This window comes from Mangifera indica, chromosome 9 (genome assembly GCF_011075055.1).
Source record: "Mangifera indica cultivar Alphonso chromosome 9, CATAS_Mindica_2.1, whole genome shotgun sequence".
Lineage (NCBI taxonomy): Eukaryota > Viridiplantae > Streptophyta > Magnoliopsida > Sapindales > Anacardiaceae > Mangifera > Mangifera indica.
Genome location: NC_058145.1, coordinates 11739812 through 11761655, shown reverse-complemented (window position 1 = coordinate 11761655; position 21844 = coordinate 11739812). Strand labels below are relative to the sequence as shown.

The 21844-nt window shown below is 32.5% G+C and overlaps 2 protein-coding genes across 2 annotated transcripts; both read left to right on the top strand.

Annotated features, from left to right (window-relative positions):
• Nucleotides 1-1366: 1366 nt before the first annotated feature.
• On the top strand, nucleotides 1367-1894 carry LOC123226260 (probable transcriptional regulator RABBIT EARS). Its single transcript, XM_044650786.1, has one exon. It carries the CDS (start codon nucleotides 1367-1369, stop codon nucleotides 1892-1894), a length of 528 nt encoding a protein of 175 aa, XP_044506721.1.
• Nucleotides 1895-9224: 7330 nt separating this feature from the next.
• LOC123226259 (probable transcriptional regulator RABBIT EARS) lies at nucleotides 9225-9782 on the top strand. Its single transcript, XM_044650785.1, has one exon. It carries the CDS (start codon nucleotides 9225-9227, stop codon nucleotides 9780-9782), a length of 558 nt encoding a protein of 185 aa, XP_044506720.1.
• Nucleotides 9783-21844: the final 12062 nt, after the last annotated feature.

Here is a 21844-nt window from a genome sequence, read left to right as displayed (position 1 = left end):
TTAAGAACACTTTCATATATATTATACAAAATGATAATAGTATCATTTTATTGTTAAAAAACTAACGTTTGATTTTGACGGAGAGAGAAAATGAACTTTTCAAATGTAAAGGTTGGACATTTTCTTTCATTAAAATTCGGGCGGCAAATAGACATTCAACCACTGAATATCAGTGACATGACTGATAATTCCTAATGAAAGCCCAACAATTCACCATTAAATTTTCTACAAACTGATGATTCCTGAATGCTCCAATTTATGTTCAACGAAAAATGTGTTTTCTCCACAATCGAACAAAAAATTGCGAAAGAGAGTTTAATTATGAAGAAGATAGAATTGGTTTTTACTAGATGATCAAAACGTTTATGTTACGGTGGATGAGAAGACCAATTTTCGGGTGGGTCTTTGTTTGATTTTGAAATATTCAACATCTATGACTTTGAAAGTAACTTCAGGGTTTTGGTTCTTTCACTCCATCTTCTGCTAAAAGGACATTCTATATACATACAAATACTAAACTACACACAAAACTTTCTCTTCCCTTTAGCTTGATTACAGATTCATCTCGAAGATTGACACCCATCTTCAAAGTAAAGGAGACTCCCTATACATATAGAACCTCTTGTCAAATTTTACCCAGTCAAAGTATTATTTTATGTAATTTGAAATTATTAAAGAAGATCAACGAATTCAAGCTTGGTTATAGTGAATTTGACTCATTATCAACCAAATTTCATATTTGCATGTAAGCGTATTTATGAACATAAATCTCAAAAATGTATGTTTACCTAAAAGAGGAGAGACAAAAAATAAACGTCAGAGATAAGTTTTCTGTAGTAAAAGAGTTTTAAATTTTAACAATGTAAAAAATTTTGCCATCACTTGGTGTTAAAATTTCTTGTTACATAGATTTAAAGGCCTGAAAATTAAAAAAAAAATCCTTGAATATTGCTTTCTATATAATTCAAACATTCTCCAACACCACTGGTCTTATAATAATCAATGGCATATTTTAAGACAATGAATGTTGGTTTCATGACTATAGCTATATCCGCATTAAAATATTATTATTTTGATCAACTAGGGTTTCGCAGCAATTCCTTAGAATGAAATGTCACGGAATGGGAATTTTGTTAAACAATACTCACCTCATTGACTTCAATCATTGTAACAGTGTATCAAATTCAAGCTTAAAAGCAGTGAAACTCAATCCCATTCACTTATATCCCAAAAGAAATCTGCAAGTTTTTGTTCTAGTTCAATAGAATGACCTTCATCAAAATCTTATAAAAGCATTATAATTGTCATCAGTAGTAGTTATCTGATTCTTACGATAGCGATCTTGATGAAGTAGTGAGTATAAACAATGAAGCGAGCGCGATATTGGATGTGGGCAAGTAGCAAAAGCATTTTAGAGTCTAGTTCTGCTCTACCGGCCGACAGTTCATGGGAAGAGGAAGCCTTTGCAGAAGATGCGGCAGGGCCTTTTGGTGGCTTCATTTGGCCTCCAAGAAGTTACAGTTGCAGCTTCTGTGGAAGAAAATTTATGTCAGCCCAAGCTCTTGGGGGGCATATGAATGTCCACAGAAGGGAAAGAGCTAAACTGAAGCAGTCCCCTATATCCCATTCACCGTCATCTAATTCTGCAGCTTCTTCTAGATCTTTAAACATCTTAGAATCAAAGATTGAAGAAGCTTATACAAAGAAGCAAAGTAATATCGTCGAACCTTATGATTGGCCTATTAGCTTGAGTTTAAGTGTTGGCTTGGGAAGAAGTGAGACGGATTGCAGCAAGAAAAGGAGAACCAGTGGATTATCAATGCCTTTTTTTCTCAACACAACGACTGAGGAATTAGATCTTGAGCTAAGGCTTGGACATGGCCAGCCAAATTAAGGTGAAGCAAATCAATAATTACTAGAAAGTTAATTAATCCACAGTCACTTTCTCTTGCTGTCTGTTGTTCTTATATAAGTAGTTTGTGCCCATTCTAAAGCACTTAAGGCGTTTTAAACTTAATTCCACATGTTTATCGACCCAATATCATTCAGAATTTGTACTAGTAAATTAATTTGTGGGAATTTCATCTGAAAATAATGAAATAATAATGGAAATAATGTTTTTGGTATCTATATGTCTGTAATTGATATAACATAATTGAAATTTACATAGTTAAATCTTTAGCATTCATTCAATTACCTACTAAGAGATGATAATAGGACAGGTAGAAGTCGAATATCTTAATCTTTCTCTCCATCATGTAGGGTAGACTTTTTCTTGTCTTTGTCTCATCACTGATATAAGGATGACAAAAAATTCTCATCCTCTTCTTATAGGAAAAATTTCTTTCCACTTTTTCTCTTATTCCTGTAGGATGGGTGGGGGATATTTTTATCTTCCTCTCTGACTAGGGGAATTTAGCCATCTCCATTCCCATTCCGTCTTTATTGGAAAATCTTCTTACTATTCAAGAAAGGGCGAGTTGAAAACTTGGTTTTACGGATTGAATTATTATCTCTACCTAACTCTCTATATGTGTATAGTATAAAGTCTATGTGAGATGACATGATTCACCTTGGAAATTAAATTAAATTTTGTCTTTTTGACACATATAACTAGTGCATGAAACATAGGGCACATAGAGACTTTATTTAATTTTCTAATTAGAAAACTATCACAACTTCTTCATCTATAAACAAACCAGGGAGATGGAACTGACATATAATCCAAAGTGGGTTCCCTTAGTTTGTCTTTGTACTATTAAAAGGTGATGACTAAGTAATAGTAAATAGAGCCTCTCTAATTGAATCCATACGCTTATGTTCTGCCAAACCTTTCTTGCCTCAAGAAAACTTCCAATAAATCGTTCAACGACTTTGTTGTATCCTTTCTATTCAATTATTCACAGTGCACTATAAATATGTCTAAGAGAATTTTATTGGTTTATCAGTAAGGCTGCATCTACGTGTCTTTTTGTTTCTTCTTCTCTCTCTTCTGTTCATGTATTTAGTTTTATATCAATTGCATCATAATAATGACAAACCCTACAATCCAAAATAACAATAATCTTATGAAAAGTTTGGTTTTGAGTGAGAGATCCAAGTTCTGTTTCTAATAATAAAATGTGATTACACAAGACTTCAATGCTGAAATTAGTGCACGATATAAGGCGACCATTCTGTGTTTTCTTTGTAAGAATCTATCAATCAACCGTTGTCGTTGACTTGTGGAATTACTACCGAAGAATTAATTGTTTCTTCATCAAATTTCAAACAATGCGTTGGTTCAAGTTCATATTAAGGGTCATGTTTGTTGGTGTGAATTTTTGACATCAACGAGAAGTACACGAGGTTAAGAAAAGTGCATAAAAAATTACAGTGGCAAATCGGAATTAGAGTGGGATAGTTTTGTATCGACTATGTATAATGATGAATAGAAATAATGATAAATGAAAGGAATTGAATGAGTTTGTGTGAGTGAGGAACAAACACAAGAAAACTTTTAATATGATTCGGCTTGTTACTTTGGAGCTTACCTACATGGTTTTGTTATTTGCTTTGCTATAAGTATGCCAGAGTAATTGTATGATTACAAGAAAAATTCTTAAAAGTGTTCAAAGTTAGTCCCTTTAGTTATCTACACAAACCATAAGACTTATGTTTACGTTAAGGTTATTTACGCATCTATAAAGTCTAAAAGAATAATGGTATAACTTTAGAAGAATTTTGCAAAGTGTTCAAAGTTAGCCCTATTTGTTGAATCCCCATTAGTTGAATTCCTTTTAGATGGATCAACTCGTACCTTAGTGTAGTCCTTTATATTTATAGGATATGAGGTAATCTTACAATTTTATCGTTTACATTGTAATTTAATTTCAAACATAAACATTTTCTATTTTATATGAAAGTGAAATAATTATATGATTTTGATTTGATAAGAAGTTGTTTACCTACATAAACTCAAAACAAAAGAGGAATATAATATTGGGTAGGTCACTGTCACACAAGAGGGACTTCTAGTTATATATCTTGTTGATCTATGTGTAGAAAATGTGTTTAATAGCTATCAATATAGCATGTCACTCTATAATGGCTTGTTGCCTTTTTTTTAAGTATACTCATGAGTTTGGTAAACATTAGCAATGTTATTACAAAGATAGATTCAGATATTAATAAAACTGATGAAGTATTATAATTTGCCAGAGAAGACTTAGATAAATAAACCTCATAGAGCAAAAATCGAAAATAGTGTATAATGAATTTCTTACAATTTAAAACAGAAGCTAATTTATAGCTTTAATCGTCAAAATTTCAAGCTCTAACTGGATTTGAATCTCGGTGCAGGTAATTAATAACTCCGAAATTTCTGAAGTTGAATTTTTCAAACCAAGAACTTCTCTTTTAATCCTTTGGCAACAAAGAGACCGCATGTGAAGTCCAGTTGGATTATACTGTAATATTGTGTAGCTAGATCTTTGAAGGACAGATTAAAAGAAAAAAAAAGAGAAAAAAGAAGAAGATGAAGAAACGAAAATGTCAGTGAGATATTAAATCGAACCATATGGCACTGTTGAAGGTATCTATGTACGTAGTGAACATGACCGTCTTTTTGAATTAATTAATGGCCAAACGACTATTTCCCACCCAAGGTATGCTGTAATGACAAGTTTCCACCTTTTAACTATGGAAACACCAAATACCTACCAATGACCGGTTAAATTTAACAAAACCCTAACCTCTGAAAATTTAATCTCATTTTTCCCCCTAAAAGTTTAAAAACTAACATTTTTTCCCTAAGCTAAGTTTGAAAAAATCGCATTTCCCCCCCTAGGGTTTAGTTTTCGAACCCTTTCACTTTCTCCTACGCCATCACCGGCCGTCTCCCCCTCTCGACGGTTTCTCTTCCACCGACGGCCCCCCTCAACTTCACCCCAACCCATCCAACGTAGAGAGACGTCGTCTGGGAAGAGAAATCGTCTTCCCAGAGGACGACGAGTCATCTCGTCTTCGTCTGGGAAGACGATCGTCTTCCCAGACGATGACGACTGGGAAGACGAAGAACTTCGTCTTCCCCGACGAAGTTTTTCATCTTCCACGGCTTCTCCGACGCCGATCGAGCGTCTAAATGGGAGGAAAGAGATCGCTAGAAGGAGAGGATGCTTCGGGAGGGAGAGACCGTCGACAATGGAGCTGAAGATGTCGTCAGAGATTTCAAAACCAAACCCTAGGGTGAAACTGCGATTTTTTAAAACTTAAGCTGGGGGAAAATTTTAGTTTTTAAAGTTGAGGGGATCAAAAGTTGATTCTATTTTAGTTTATTTTTAATATTATAGAGAAAATGAAGATTTTACCCTTACCACCGTTAGAGTTTTGTTAAATTTAACCAGTCATGGGTGGGTATTTGGTGTTTCCATAGTTAAAGGGTGAAAATTTGTCATTACAGCATATCTTGGGTGGGAAATAGTCGTTTGGCCTTAATTAATACTAGACTCATGCTGATGAGATGATGGCATCTTCACTATGTCACTAAAACTTCCACATGGCAGAATTCTGCAATACTATGGCGGCTGGCATCTTCGATTTTCATTGAGGCGCCAACCAATTAGTCTATTTGATTTAAACCTTTTGATTCACCATCAGTTACATTGGGGATTATCGACACTTTGCATGGGCAAACATTGATTTCCTTGGCCAGTACACAGTTGTCGACCATGTTGCTGTATTTTGATTTTGTAGATGTACAGTAATACTTGTTGTGCTGTCATACTTCGTCTTAGTCACACTATTCAAATAATGTTAAAGAAAAAACTAGTTATATAATTAGTGATTAAACCTATTAACTACATGTAGATTGATCCGAAGTACAAGGAGTTTTTCTATTCAAAAACAACGGAAAATAGAACTCTTGATAATTTTAATTGTTTTTATGATCTCTTCGAAATATCACTTTTGTTTTTTACTGTTATGATATTATTTTGGGAGAAGGACTATTTCCCACCCAACTTTTGATGCATTCTCAAATTGGCATCCACGGCAGATGAAAATCTAGTTTTCCCACTCATGAGCTGTTAAAATGGATGATATCTGTTTACATAAGGGTAAAATGTCCATTTTACCCTTGTTAGATGAAATGACCAAAATACCCCTCAATTTAATTTTTTAAAATTGATGTGAGGGTTTTATCATTCACCCCCCTTAGGTTTTAGAAACTAACATTTTCACCTTCCCTAAAGTTTTTAAACTTTAAAAACTAACATTTTCACCCCCAAACCTAGGGTTTCCATATTTTTCAAAATACAGACGCCCCCCATAACTTTCAAAACTAGCATTTCACCCCCATTCTTCAACTTTATCTCCCGACGTCTTCTCCGGCGTCGTCACCGGCCTCCTCCTTCTCCTGGTGCGACGGCCGTGGTGCGACGAAGAGACGGAGATCTCTTCGTCGCTCGTCGTCCAGATCTGGGAGATCGGTTTCAAACTTTGCTCGTCGTCCAGATCTGGGAGATCGCTCGACGAAGGTCTCTCTTCATCGCTCATCGCATCTGGAAGACGCGCTGATGAAGGACGACGCTGTCGCATCTGGACGACGCTGTCGCATCTGGAAGATGCGACGACGAAGGATGACGTCTGTTCTTCCAGCGTCGTCCAGATCTGGGCGATGAAGGGTCGTCCTTCGTCGTCCTTGTGGTCGGAGATGGGAGATCGGTCGAATGCGTCGGCCGTCGATGGTGGCCGGAGAAGGAGCAAACCCCAGGGGTGAAATCTAAACTTTTCAAACTTTGAGGATGGGTTAGTTATTAGTTTTTAAAACCTGGAGGGGGGAAACAGTTAAATTTAAAAGTTTTAAGGTTTTAAATAGCAAATGACGATTTTACCCCTGTCCCTAACGGAAAAATTGGACGGTAGTTTGGTCACGGGTGGAAAAACTGAATTTTCATCTGCCGTGGGTGCCAATTTGAGAATGCATCAAAAGTTGGGTGGGAAATAGTCCTTCTCCCTATTATTTTCTATCTTTATCATATACCATTATAGATTGCAATCACTTTTTTTTTTTAAAAGAATCATACAATCATCCAATTTCCCTTAGAAACAAAGTTCATTATACGTCTAGATTCATTATACTAAATTTGAGTTTATCAAGTCCATTTTAAAAACTTTATTATGTTCTACTACTTGCGTCAAATGAGACGGTTGATTTTGCCTACTTCTCATTGAGGAAAAATTGTCATAAACCATTTGGCCTTAGAAGCCCCAAAAAATCTCTTCATTTTTCTAACAAAATATTTGTTTGTCAATATCAACCCAAACACTTTTCTCATGACTCCTTGTGGATGGGGTCAAAGAAAGCCTTGAATGATCAAACTATCAAAACTAGTTAAAATAAGATTTGATTCAAACCGAATAGAGCTTAAATTTATCTAAACTCGTCTAAAATTTATTTGAGTTTGACTTGTTTAAGGAGAGTCTAGTTTGAGTTTAGCTTAAGTTTGAACTTAAATCGAACTTTAATTTGACTTGATATTGTAGCTAAGTAAAACAACATTGAGAAAGTTTATCTTGTGATAAGATTATTGAGAATGCTCCTATATGTTTGGGTACAAGAGATATTCCAAGAAAAATCTTTGAAAAAAGTATAAAAGGATCTAAGGGTTTGGAATACTTGGAGAAGACTCAAAGACTTGATAATTTTTAGGTTGAAGAAGTTAAAGAATATGTTAAAGTGTGTTTCTATAGGCAATATGAGATTGAGCAAGAATCAACCTTAGTCATTCAAGTCAAGTTATTGACATGTTTCATTAATCTAATGAGGTATATGAACGCCCAATAAGAATTTATGATAATTTGAACTGCCATAATATGCATGTGATGCACCTATACTATCCATTAAATGTAAAGTGAAAACATCATTTTTACAACATGTTTTGAATTAGAGATCACAATCATCCATATGTTGTTCACCTATGTAGAAAGGAAAAAAGTTCATAAAGCCTTACTCGCAATCTAGAAGTAGGGTGTAATTGTTATGTAGGCAAATTTTGCCTTAGTCAAATGTATTTGAGTGACATTGAAAAAGCGACTAGCTATATGATTAACAACTAGAGGTGTTACCTACACATACATTGACCTAAAGTGTGTGGTTAGGAACTCTTCTATCTAAAAATAGTATGAAAATAGACTTTTGATAGTTTCAATCATTTTACCATTTCTTCAACATGTCAGTTTTGTTTCCTATTGATTCAAGGTCAAGTTGCATCTTTATCCCTTCCCATTTTGGGATTGCAATCATCTCATACCTTTTAAGGAACCCACAATCATGCAATTTTCCTAGAAATAGAATTTTATTAGATACCTTGATTTAATATATTGTGATCTAAGAACATCTAATTATATGTAATCATTCAATTACCTCTTCCTCTTGTATTGTATAAATTCAAGATTATATAAAAACAAAAGAAGGGCAACTTTCACCAGAAACTTAACAACATAACAGTGAGCATAGATTTTTGAGTAATAGGTCAAACTAATTTAAAAATCTCTGTTTATTCTTATTATTTATGTAAAATCAGACAACTGATTTTGTATACTTGTTGGCAAACTTTTTACAGTTGCAAGGCATTGTTTACAGAGTTTCCAACGGTGAGACTAAATAAGCACATCTTCAAATAAATAACATATATATATATATATATATATATATTTATATATATATATATATATTTATTTATTTATTCCAAAAAAATAATTAAGAGATTCAGAAGCATTTCTTTTCAAGATCGATTCCGATCTACAGTCAACCAATTTCATTTTTCCTACGTCCATAAAAATATTTGAGCCCTCAGATTTTGAATAAGAAAATCATTACCGAATACCAACCAGATATTAGTATTCTACTTCTTTTATACAAGAACAATTTTCAGGTCCAGTAAAGCTTTATTGCTATCATTACCCTAATTAATAACAAACCATTTGATGGCACAAGCAGTAGTCAATGATTCAAATACTCAAATGCATCGTATAATACTACAAGTATTACTAATAAATAATTTTAAAAAGCCACGACCTTAATTTGAAGGCAACTTTTTGTCGTTTGGTTTAGTTGAAATTGTCTAATCTTAGAAGCTCCAGTTCATTTCTTAAGACACAGGAAGCAGCATCAGGCAGGCCTTAACCCTTTCAATATAAAATCGCCACTGCCTTTTCCAGTTGACCATCTCTCTCTCGCTCTAATGGAAACTCGTGATCAGCCCTCCCCAGAAAATCCAGAGAAGGTGACTTCAGATGTGCAAGCTGCTGATGGTGGTGCAAGTCCAGTTAGGTCTTATGACTGCACCTTTTGCAAGAGAGGTTTCTCCAACGCCCAAGCACTTGGCGGCCACATGAATATTCACCGCAAAGACAAAGCTAAGCTCAAGCAAACTTCTTCCTCAAAAAATCAGTTGGATGTCTCCAAGATTAATCGACCCTCTTATAATTTTACACAGCCACAGTCGAATGACGTTGGGGGTAAGCTAAGCTCAAGAAAACTTCTTCCTCACAAAGACCCTTGGACTCTTGGTGAAGAAAATGATGCCACGTCTAACACAGACAAAACCCATGTTAGAGAAGTCCGACAACTACCTTTGTTTGCTGAAAGACCACTAAGTAGCAGCCAAGTTTATGATAATACAGCAATTGTTTATTCATCATCGAGCTCATCGGAGTCGTCGGAGTTGGACCTTGAACTTAGGCTGGGACCTGAGCCTGAGGACTCTGCATCAGCAACGACTACCAAAAAGTTCTTCTGAATTTCAATATGATAAGCTCCATCATCTCTCTTGTTCTTCATTAATTTTTTCAATTGTTGGATGATTATGTATAATTTTTTTCATTTTATGAACTAACTTATTGCGTTATTTATACTGTTTTTTTATACTTAATTACTTAAGTAAATGTTACTATATAATTAATTTGCAATTTAATTTATTGATGTTGTAAGGTTAGTTTTTTGTTGTTTTTGTGTTCCTTTATTGACTTGATTGTTTGGTTAATGGACGAACTCAAAGATTTGGTCAAGAATTTTATGCCGACTCTCATGTACTTAATTAATGGAAGAAGCCATTCTTCAAATTCAATGTGTCAGGACAAAATTCTTAGCTCTAGTGAGGAACGACTGTACTTAATCAGGTCGCTCAAACCTCTAGAAAGTAACAAATGGCCCTTTAATTATTAGGGTTTATACGTTTTATATACTACTGCTTCTGAAAAAAACATCTATCTTCATAGCCCTAGATAACATATCAAAATCTGGCAAGTTTAAATGAAGTTTAAGCTATGTATACGTATTTAAAAGCTTCAGTCCACTACTTCAAGTAGAGTACAATGTCTCCCTTTGCAGGGATTTTGAAATTCTTTGGTCATTTAGGCGCTGCCCACTAATATTCCTTTGAGTTTTATCTGGAACTCATGCAAAGTTGTACATTACACTCTTCATTTTAAGAAATCGAATTCATACAGCCAAATTACTAATAGTCTAGGAAGCACATTAACACACGCGTTTCCAAAATATTTTAGAAACTGAAATGCCCAAGACTAGTAAAAAATGTTTCAGAGACATTTCAGAAATTTAAAAAAATTTTCTTTGGTAAACAAATTGAAACTAATAAATTTCGAAAATTTATTTCTTAATCGATATGTTATCCTGAACTAACCAAACTGAGCAGCCATCACACTGAATCGAAATCGAACTCTTGAATATCCCTCTTCTCTTCGCCATCCTCCTAGGTCTCTCTCATCTAATATTCTTGGATTTCTTCTATCATGTTTTTCTTCACCAATGCATCGATGACAGTTGCATTACCGACGATCATATTAGAGTCGATCAACAACCAACTGTCATAGGTATCCTACTCTCTTATTGCTATTAAACTATGGTATTATGTTTGTGAATGTGTTTTGTTATCTTCAGTCTCTTTAAAATGCGTTGGTATGTTTTTGGGAATCAACTTTTGAACAGAAACCTTGTGATGGATGATAAGTTGAGTTGAATATCTTCAAATGGATTGTCTTTGGAAAAGATTATTAGTGATTAGATTATTGAAAAATGCATGAGTTAATGACTGTGGCTGGCATTCTTAATGCTCTTTAAAACAACTTACAAGTTTTTTCTAATATTTATTTCCTTACGATTCCATGTACATTCTTGTAGATTAAGTTCCCAACCCCTGACATAAGAAACATCGACATTCTGTTTGTAGTCTAATTATTTTGGCATTTGTTTCTGTTTTCTACAAATATATCAAATCAGATCTTGGTTTTAAAGTTAAAAAAATAAAAAGACATGTTTTCAACCCTTTGTATTCTTTTCATGCCTTCTATAACTTGTGTTTCTTCAACACTAGTTGAAGACAGTAAGCCAAGCTACCAACCAAACTCAACACTTAAGAATATAAGAACTTTCATAAACCTCGTCAAATACTTATTCATTTTTGTGATTTATCCTAATAATAAAATTATATGTACTCATTTTAGGTACACAAATATATATACACTCATATGTATTATCATGTGATTGAGTGATTTGAATTAAAGATAAAAAAATACCCAATTATATGATGATATATATGAGTATGTATACATTTATGTATCCAAAATTGTTCTTGAGTCCACTTTCCATGAGTAAAGGATCGATGCCTCCGAAAGTATAAGTGTCATAGATTGAAAGGTTTTATCATTTGAGTCATCATCACAACTTGGATTCCTAAGCATTATTACTATTTGGCAATGACCAAACAGTTTTGTAAGGTGAATTACATACATACGTCGCTTAAGAGATCAATATTCATAAAAAAAACATGTAAAAAGTTGAACTATATGTAAATTAATAGAATCACTTTTGTTATTTTTATATCATTCAAACTCGCTCTTTTCATTCACTCTTCTAATCGTTGAGGGTTACATTAATATGTATTTAAAAGTTTGTATACAAATTTTTTAGTATAATTTTTCTCTCTCTTAATTTAATAGTGATATAATTATGGTAGTCAAATTATATATCGCATACGCTTTTATGAAATAAAATAATAAAATTGTTTAAAAATTAAATTAATTTTTTTGTTATATTATTTTCTTTTATTTTTCACTACAATTTAATATCACCAATATTATTAAAATATAAATAAAAGACTAAAATTATTCTATCAAATTGTTACTAGCTTAGTTGAGAAAGAATATAAATTAAGAATTATAATTAAACTTCATCATGTAAAATAAGTAATGTAATAAAAAAATAAATAATATGTAGTTATATATTAAATATTCAATTGCAATAAAAAAATCATTTTTGTTTTATAAAAAAAAATATATTCAATTGGATGAACAAGTTTTGAGGTATATCCTAATTAAGTCAGATTAGTATCATAAGCAAGCTCGACTCAGTTTGGTTCAGTTTAAATTTATTTAATTTGAATTCGAGTTAAATTTGAATAAACAAATTATGTTCTTTTTTTGAATAAAACCGAACTCAAGTTAGGAGGTGTTTGGTTCGGTTGGCTTAAAATAATATTGTTTTGTCAATGAGCCATAAACTCAAGCCACATATCTGAACTACGAATTCAAACCATTGATTTTAACAATAAATCTAAACAGAATCGAGTTATGAACCATCAATTCGAGTCGAATTAAATTGAATCATCAATTTGAGTTGAATCAAATATGGACCATTCATTTGAACCATCAACTTGATTCGAATTGAATCAAATCCAAACCATCAATTCGAGTTGAATTGAATCGTATTATATTTGAGTTAAACTCGAGTTAAAGTTTATTAGAGCTCGATTCAGTTTATATTAATCCCTGATTACATGCCTAATTATTCGAGTTAAGGGGTATTCAAGCTCGTATTGTTAATTTTATTGATACAGACTGATATATATTGTATCGTGCGATACACATACTATATGGTATCAAATTTTGATACACCTAGGATATGTGTCGTTTTTTATGTGTATCATATTATATCGTACGATATATATCGCGTATCATACAATACTAATAACTATGCATATGATACAATATATATTACTAATATAGATCAATACATATTTTTAGAAAAAATGATAGTGTAATAGAAATGTAAATGAAAATTTTTTAAAATATAAAAGATGTTTGTGATATTTTTCAAGATGATGATATGTCAATTATAATTTTTTATTATTTTATTTTTTAAGGCGTGTTATATGATATGAAAAATTAGATTTTTGATATATGATATAATATACGATTTGATTATCATGACGGTTGATTTTATTGAGAATCTCTTTTAACAAAAATTTAGTCAAAATTTTCTTGGGAAATAAAAAAAAATATGTTTATAAGTAAAACTGAACCAAGAGTTAAAGATTGTAAAAATTCACAGGAGACTATTTTTAGTCGTAGACAAAAGCTCTTTCACCAATTGGTGGGAAGAAAAAATAATATGAATCTAGACAAAATTTAATATTTATTTATATTTAGACCCCATGTATGAGATATATAAATATAATAAATTGTGTGTTTAAAACAGATAATGAGTGATCTTTTATAATTTTATTTAATTGTTACTTTTTTTAAAAACTTAATTTACACATTTTACGCAAAGTATTTGGAAACTATCCTTTCACAATAATGGAAACTCCCAAGAATGATTTGCTTCAAAATGGCAAGAAATATTACTTTAAACAGAAAATTCATCGCAGTTTTACCTTTAATTTTTATAATCTAAAATAAGCCTTGAGAATTTAGGATAACACAATCTGTTTAACTAATATTCAAATTTTCTTCTACCGCAATTCGGGATATCAAAGATGCCTTAAACTATATAATGCGGATTTTAAGGATTAGTAAAACTGTTAGAGCATTAGAATTTTTAAAGTAAAGGTTTGGGCTTGAGCCTCTATCAGGTTGATAAAACTTTAACTTGTCCAGTGTAACAATTATGGGTTTGGTCATTATATCCTGAATTTACTCATTCAACAAATACAGGTTTTGGGAGAGGGGGGGGGGGAGTGTTCCTGGTTATGAAAAAAAAGTTAATGTATTTCTTGAAATAAGTTGTTTATAATCTGTATCTCGAATTTACCCATCCAGCAAATGCAAGTTGGGGGGGTGGTTCTTGGTTATAAAAAAAAGTTAATGTATTGCTTGAAATGAGTTGTTTATAATCCGTGCCCCAAATTTGCCTATCCAACAAATGCAAAGGGGTGTTCCTAGTTATGAAATAAAAAGTTAATATATTGCTTGAAATGAGTTGTTTGTAACCCATCCATCAAATATAGACGGAGTCCACAGTTATATATATAAAAAAAGATAATATATTGCTTGAAATGAGTTGTTTATAATCCGTGCCCCAAATTTGCCTATCCAACAAATGCAAAGGGGTGTTCCTAGTTATGAAATAAAAAGTTAATATATTGCTTGAAATGAGTTGTTTGTAACCCATCCATCAAATATAGACGGAGTCTACAGTTATATATATAAAAAAAGATAATATATTGCTTAAAATGGGTTGTTTGTAACAAATTTTGGCTAAACATAATGAGGTCATGATGCAGAAATATAAAGTATATCTAAATTTCAATGGTGTCATGGCACGGAAAATATATATTATCAAAATAACTGATGGTACTGCTATTATATGTCATTTCTGCAGACAAATTGTAGTTGGATTATCTATCTATTGTCATATATATTGTTTAGTCTTAGTAAAGCGGTTGATGTTAAAAATTTCCCCTATGAGAAGTGCGTAGAATTTGTGGTGTGATTCAATCAAAGTAATAAAGAACACAGTATTATGTTGTTAGATTTTTGGAAAAATTTTTGACAAAGTAATGACACGATACAAGAAAGTGTTGTCCTTTTACCCTTATATAGTCTTGTATTTATCAGATAAGATAAAGATATAATTGTACAATTACATAAGAAGATACACTCAAATAATAATAGTACGTTGAATCTAGATATCCAATGATATTTGTTGATTGTGTTATCTTGTAAACATAGGAGAGAATTGCTATCTTGTGAATATAGGATATAGAAAGTTATTCTATTACGATAGGGGATGAAAGAATGATCATGAAAATGATCCACTTTTCTCTTCGTTACTAGATAGAAGAAATCCCACTAACAGTTTAAGCCGACCTACGTATAAATATTGTGTCTAGTCATTATATATTGTTCGCATGACTATTAAATATATAATAGCCAATGCTTTTTTGGTACAACTCTCGTGTATTTTTTTTTTGGGAAATTTTAGAAAATGGCCAAAATGCCCTCCCATTAAGCAAAAATAGGCAAAATCACTATTTCCAAGCTAAAATGCCCAAAATCACTGTTCCAAAAAAAAAAAATGCCTATGACTTTTTTTAATACCGAAACTACCCTTCCCCTCATATTTATATAACTCTTCCACTTACTATGGGGTTTTAATGTAATTTTAAATAACTATGAGGGGTTTTTGGATATTTTACATTATAAAGGCATTTTGATATTTATTTATTTATTTCAAACTTTTTCTAAAATGTCAAAATTATCATTCTCTTCATTTATATAACTCCCCTCACTCATTATTAGGGTTAAAATAATTTTAGATAAATATGAGGGGTTTTTTAGATATTTTACATTGTAAAGACATTTTTATATTTATTTATTTATTTCAAATTTTTTCTAAAATGTCAAAATTACTCTTCCCCTCATCTGTATAAACCCTTTTCACTCATTTTATTTACATACACTTCTCATATCACTCAAACACTCACTTTCACTTTCATTTTTTTTCAACATCAATTAGTAGGGATTCGTTCGGACGGAAGAAGTTCGTATTTTTGTATTCGACTCGAAAAAATACTATTCATCAAAAAAGGTGTTTATGTCAATCTTATTCTAAAACTTAATTTCATTTGTTAAGTTTAGTTTTTATGTCATAATATAGGGGTTAAATGCAATGCTTCACAAGTATAGGGGTCTAAATGCAATGCTTCACAAGTATAGGGGTCTAAATGTAATTTAGGATAAATATGGGGTTTTTTTAGATATTTTACATTGTAAAGACATTTTTATATTTATTTATTTATTTCAAACATATTCTAAAATGTCAAAATTACCCTTCCCCTCATCTATATAAACCCTCCTCACTCATTTTATTTACACACACTTCTCATATCACTTAAACACTCACTCTCACTTTCATTTTTTTTCAACATCAATTAGTAGGGATTCGTTCGGACGGAAGAAGTTCGTATTTCTGTATTCGACTCGAAAAAACACTATTCATCATAAAAGGTATTTATGTCAATCTTATTCTAAAACTTAATTTCATTTGTTAAGTTTAGTTTTTATGTCATAATATAGGGGTTAAATGCAATGCTTCACAAGTATAGGGGCCTAAATGTAATTTAGGATAAATATGGGGGGTTTTTAGATATTTTACATTGTAAAGGCATTTTTATATTTATTTATTTAATTACTTTTTCTAAAATGTCAAATGAAATGTTATTAAAATTAGGGCGCATTTTCATGTTAAACATGGTAGGCGCATTATAATTGAAATTATAGGTTTTTTCGAGTTTCACTCCTTTAGGATATATCAATTCACATTTTCCAGATTTTTGCAGAATTTTTCGATTGTTGCTATACTAGGGTATTTCAACTTTTAGATTCCGAATTTCAATTCCGTTTTTTCGAATTTCATCCCTTTAGGATATATCGATTCGTATTTTTAAGATTTCTGAACAATTTTTCGATTGATATTATTTTAGGGTATTTCAACTTTTAGAATTCAAATTTCAATTCTGTTTTTTTGAATTTCACCGTTTTATGATATATCAACTTGTATTTTTCAGATTTCCGAAGAATTGTTCGATTATTACCATTCTAGGGTATTTCAACTTTTAGAATTTGAATTTCAGTTCTGTTTTTTTGAATTTTATCGTTTTAAGATATATCCACTAGTATTTTCCAGATTTTTGAAGAAATTTTTTATTATTTACATTTTAAAGCATTTTAAAGTATAGAATTTGAATCTCTATTTTAAAGTATAGATATTATAAAAACGTTTTAAATAGAACGTTACAAACAGATAGATGCATTTTGTGGGGTAAAATAACATACGAAAATGTTATATAAATTGTTATATAAATTGTCAAATAATTATAGGGGGATAAATAAATTATTAGAAAAAATATTAGGGGTTTTTTTTAATTATTAATAATTGTACGATTGTTTTTCATAGTTATTATTGATTTTTTTATTATAAATGAATAATTATCTTCAAAAATTGGTCATTACAGGATTCATAATTAAAATGGATGGTTATGCATCAGTTCGTTATCAGGGAGAATGGATTCAAGGTCGCAACAACACAATGAAATATGTTGGAGGAGCCAAACAATTGATTAAAATCCCTTATGGAACAACATTCGAGGGATTTATTGAGCTTTTGACGGAGTCTTGCAGTATTGATCCAATGAAAAACTACATTCAAGTATCAATGAAGCCAAGAAAAATTGAGCTCGACGGCCCCATCCAGATCCAAAATGATGAAGATGTCCAGGGTCTTCTTGATATGTCCCAGTACTTTCAGGAATGTATTCCTGTATTTGTTACATGTACCCCAATTGAAGGGCAGGAGGATGAAGATGAAGATGAAGATGAAAATGAAAACGAAAGTAGTTGGGTCAAAAAAGAATATGATTTGGAAAAGTTGATTGATTTCAGTAATGACCCGTTGTATATTGCAAACTCATGGGCTCATGGAGAAAAAGATATAGTTCCCTATTGGGGTGACTTTGATGGAAATTATATGCCCGACATTCCTTTAGAAGATGTAGAGTTTGAGTATATGACATCAGTTACCGAGGGTATGGATAGTTTACAGCTTGAAGATCCTATTTCAGGTGGTGGAAATTATTCTGGGCCATTTTTTGACAATGTCCCCACTGATCCATTTAGGTGGCTTCCTGATTTTCCTCCACAGCCATCAGCATCATCAGGTAGTTCCAGATCGATCCGAGATGAGCATGGTGTCAAGATAGGAGATATTTTTCATAATAAAGTCCAATTGAAAGACGCTATTAAACAATTCGCCTTACTGAAAGGATTTCAATTTGATGTCAAAAAGTATGACAAGAAAAGGTGGGAAATTAAGTGCACGGTCGAAAATTGTAAGTGGTATATACATGCAACCAAGTCCACTGTTGGTGATGTGTGGGGTATCAACTCTATGAATCCTACCCACACATGTTTAGTTGATCAAATCTTGCCACATCACAGACAAGCTGGCGCTCGAGCTTTAGGTCAATTAATGAGATCAAAGTTTGTGATGATTGATCGAATTTATCGGTCTAAAGAAATAATGGTTGACATCGCCGACCGATATAAAATTGATATTTCCTACTCACAGGCTTGGCGGGCAAGAAATTGGGCTATCAATTCATTGAGGGGTTCACCGGAGGAATCTTTTATGCTGTTACCAGATTATTGTTACAATTTACAACGTACTAATCCGGGTACCGTTACTGCTATTGAAACAGATGATGAGCATCGATTTACAAATTTTTTCATGGCGTTAGGATGTTCCGTTCGTGCGTTTAGTCAATATCTTCGCCCCGTTATTTGTATTAATGCTGCTTTCCTTAAAGGTCGATATCTGGGGCATTTATTTATTGCGGTGGCTCTTGATGGTAATAATCAAATATACCCTATTGGTTTCGGTGTCGGCAAAAAAGAAGATCACGATACGTGGTGTTGGTTTCTTATGAGAATTAAAGAATGCATCCCTGACCTCTCTGAGCTTGCAATAATCTCTGATCGACATCATGCTATCTACTCGGCAATGGCTGAAGTCTTTCCAGATGTCCACCATGGATGTTGTTGTCATCACCTTCTGTGTAACATGCGGGCAAAGTATAAACGAGACTCAAAGGTATATTGTAAACAAGTAATTAAATTTATAACAGTTTATCATTTTCAAACATTTTGCTTACAATGAGTTTTCATATTTTTTACCATCTTACAGGTCGCGGGGGCATATTGGAAAGCCGCTAAATCATACACAGAGTCTGAATTTGGTTCGATGATGCAATCCATTGACTCAATGAACCCCCAAGCTGGAGTTTATCTACGGGATGTCGGCTTTCACCGTTGGAGTAAAGCGTACTTTCCAGGACATCGATACAACATCATGACCACAAATATTGCTGAGTCATTTAATGCCCTTGTCAGACACGCTCGGGGCCTACCTATAACCATGCTTTTGGAGTTTATTCGTGGTACCATGCAACGATGGTTTTACGAGAGGAGAACCCATGCAAGTAAGTATCAAATCGATCTTAATTAAAAGTTGTCTCATATACTTTTTTCCACTTTGTTAATCATATTACCAAATGTATTCTTAATATTTTTTTCGAATTACAGGTGAATGTCATAACTTCCTCACCCCTTGGGCAGAAGAGAAGATCAACAATCGCCTTTCAAAGTCTGCAAGTCTGGAGGTTCGACCGATTACACCTACTCGGTATCAGGTTGTTGGATTTGGTGGATTCATGGGTATTGTGGACTTTGGTGACATGTCTTGCACGTGTAGAAAGTTTCAGCTTTCACGTATTTCGTGCAAGCATGCCATTGCCGTTGCCCGACATATGAGACTGACGAATGTGCACGCATGGGTTCATCCATTCTTCCGCACCGACATTTACCGTGTAATATATCAGGAACCGATCAATCCTCTTAGAAATCAATGTGATTGGTTACACTCACCGGATGACAGAGTTATATTGCCCCCAGTCCTCGATAGTCGTCGTCTAGGTAGTCCATCCAATAGAAATCGACGTCCATCGCAAGGAGAAATTGTTACACCGAGGATTTGCAGTCGTTGCCATGAATCGGGGCATACACGAACCCAATGTAAATCTCCAGCACCGGTCCCGAGCTCTGCCCCCCAGCGTACACATACAAAAGGCAAAGGAACGAGATCTTGGCATGCTTATACTCAATTTTGTTTGTTATATGATTCTTCATTGTTGTACTTCAGTTTTATGTAACCGATGTATTTTTATTATTGTTTCAAACGTGTAATTGTATTGTCATTTGATGTAATAAATTTAGTGTTTCGTATGAATTATTTCAGTATTACTTTATTTTCTCTAATTGATTCAAGTGTGTAAATGTTTGAGTAATCATACGTTTTTATTGTTTTTTCATGACAAGATTATTTAAAAAATGAAATCAAATACGATACACATCCATATATAACCACAAATAAAGTATATCATACGCATATGCACATACAATAAATATATACATCTAAACATACGAATAACGATAAATATACATCCGTGAGCTACTCGATACAATGAAAATACAACTGCGTAAACCCGTCTTCTTTTGCGAGAAATATCCTGAGACAATGTAAAAAATTCGTTAGACATGAGTAAAAACAAATATGTAAACAAATGTATACGTGGAAAAAACATAAAAAGATGAAAAATACCAAATAATAAAAAAGAAAATGACAAAACTTAAAAAACAAGATTTAACTGCCTAATAACGGAATTGAAATTTGAATTCTGAAAATTGAAAAACCCTAAAATGGGAACAATCGAAAAATCTTTCGAAAATCTGAAAAATACGAGTCGATATATCTAAAAACAGTGAAATCTGAAAAAATGAAACTAAAATTTGAATTCTAAAAGTTGAAAAACCCTAGAATGGAAACAATCGAAAAATCCTTCAAAAATTTGGGAAATACGAGTCCATATCTCGTAAAACGGTTAAATTCGAAAAAATAGAAATGAAATTCCAATTTTAAAAGTTGAAATAACCTAGAATGGCAACAATCGAAAAATCCTTCAGAAATCTGAAAGATAAGAGTCCATATCTCGTAAAACGGTGAAATCCGAAGAAACGAAATTGAAATTCGAATTTTAAAAGTTGAAAAACCCTAGAATGGGAACAATCGAAAAATCCTTCAAAAATCTGAAAGATAAGAGTCCATATCTCGTAAAACGATGAAATCTGAAAAAACAGAATTGAAATTCGAATTCTAAAAGTTGAAAAACCCTAGAATGGGAACAATCGAAAAATTCTTTGAAAATTTGAAAGATAAGAGTCCATATCTCGTAAAACGGTGAAATCTGAAAAAACGGAATTGAAATTCGAATTCTAAAAGTTGAAAAACCCTAGAATGGGAACAATCGAAAAATCCTTCGAAAATCTGAAAGATAAGAGTCCATATCTCATAAAACGATGAAATCTGAAAAAACGGAATTGAAATTCGAATTCTAAAAGTTGAAAAACCCTAGAATGGGAACAATCGAAAAATCCTTCGGAAATCTGAAAGATAAGAGTCTATATCTCGTAAAACGATGAAATCCAAAAAAACAGAATTGAAATTCGAATTCTAAAAGTTGAAAAACCCTAGAATGGGAACAATCGAAAAATCCTTCGGAAATCTGAAAGATAAGAGTCCATATCTCGTAAAACGGTGAAATCCAAAAAAACGGAATTGAAATTCGAATTCTAAAAGTTGAAAAACCCTAGAATGGGAACAATCGAAAAATCCTTCGAAAATCTGAAAGATAAGAGTCCATATCTCGTAAAACGATGAAATCCGAAAAAACGGAATTGAAATTCGAATTCTAAAAGTTGAAAAACCCTAGAATGGGAACAATCGAAAAATCCTTCGAAAATCTGAAAGATAAGAGTCCATATCTCGTAAAACGGTAAAATCCGAAAAAATAGAATTGAAATTTGAATTCTAAAAGTTGAAAAACCCTAGAATGGGAACAATCGAAAAATCCTTCGGAAATCTGAAAGATAAGAGTCTATATCTCGTAAA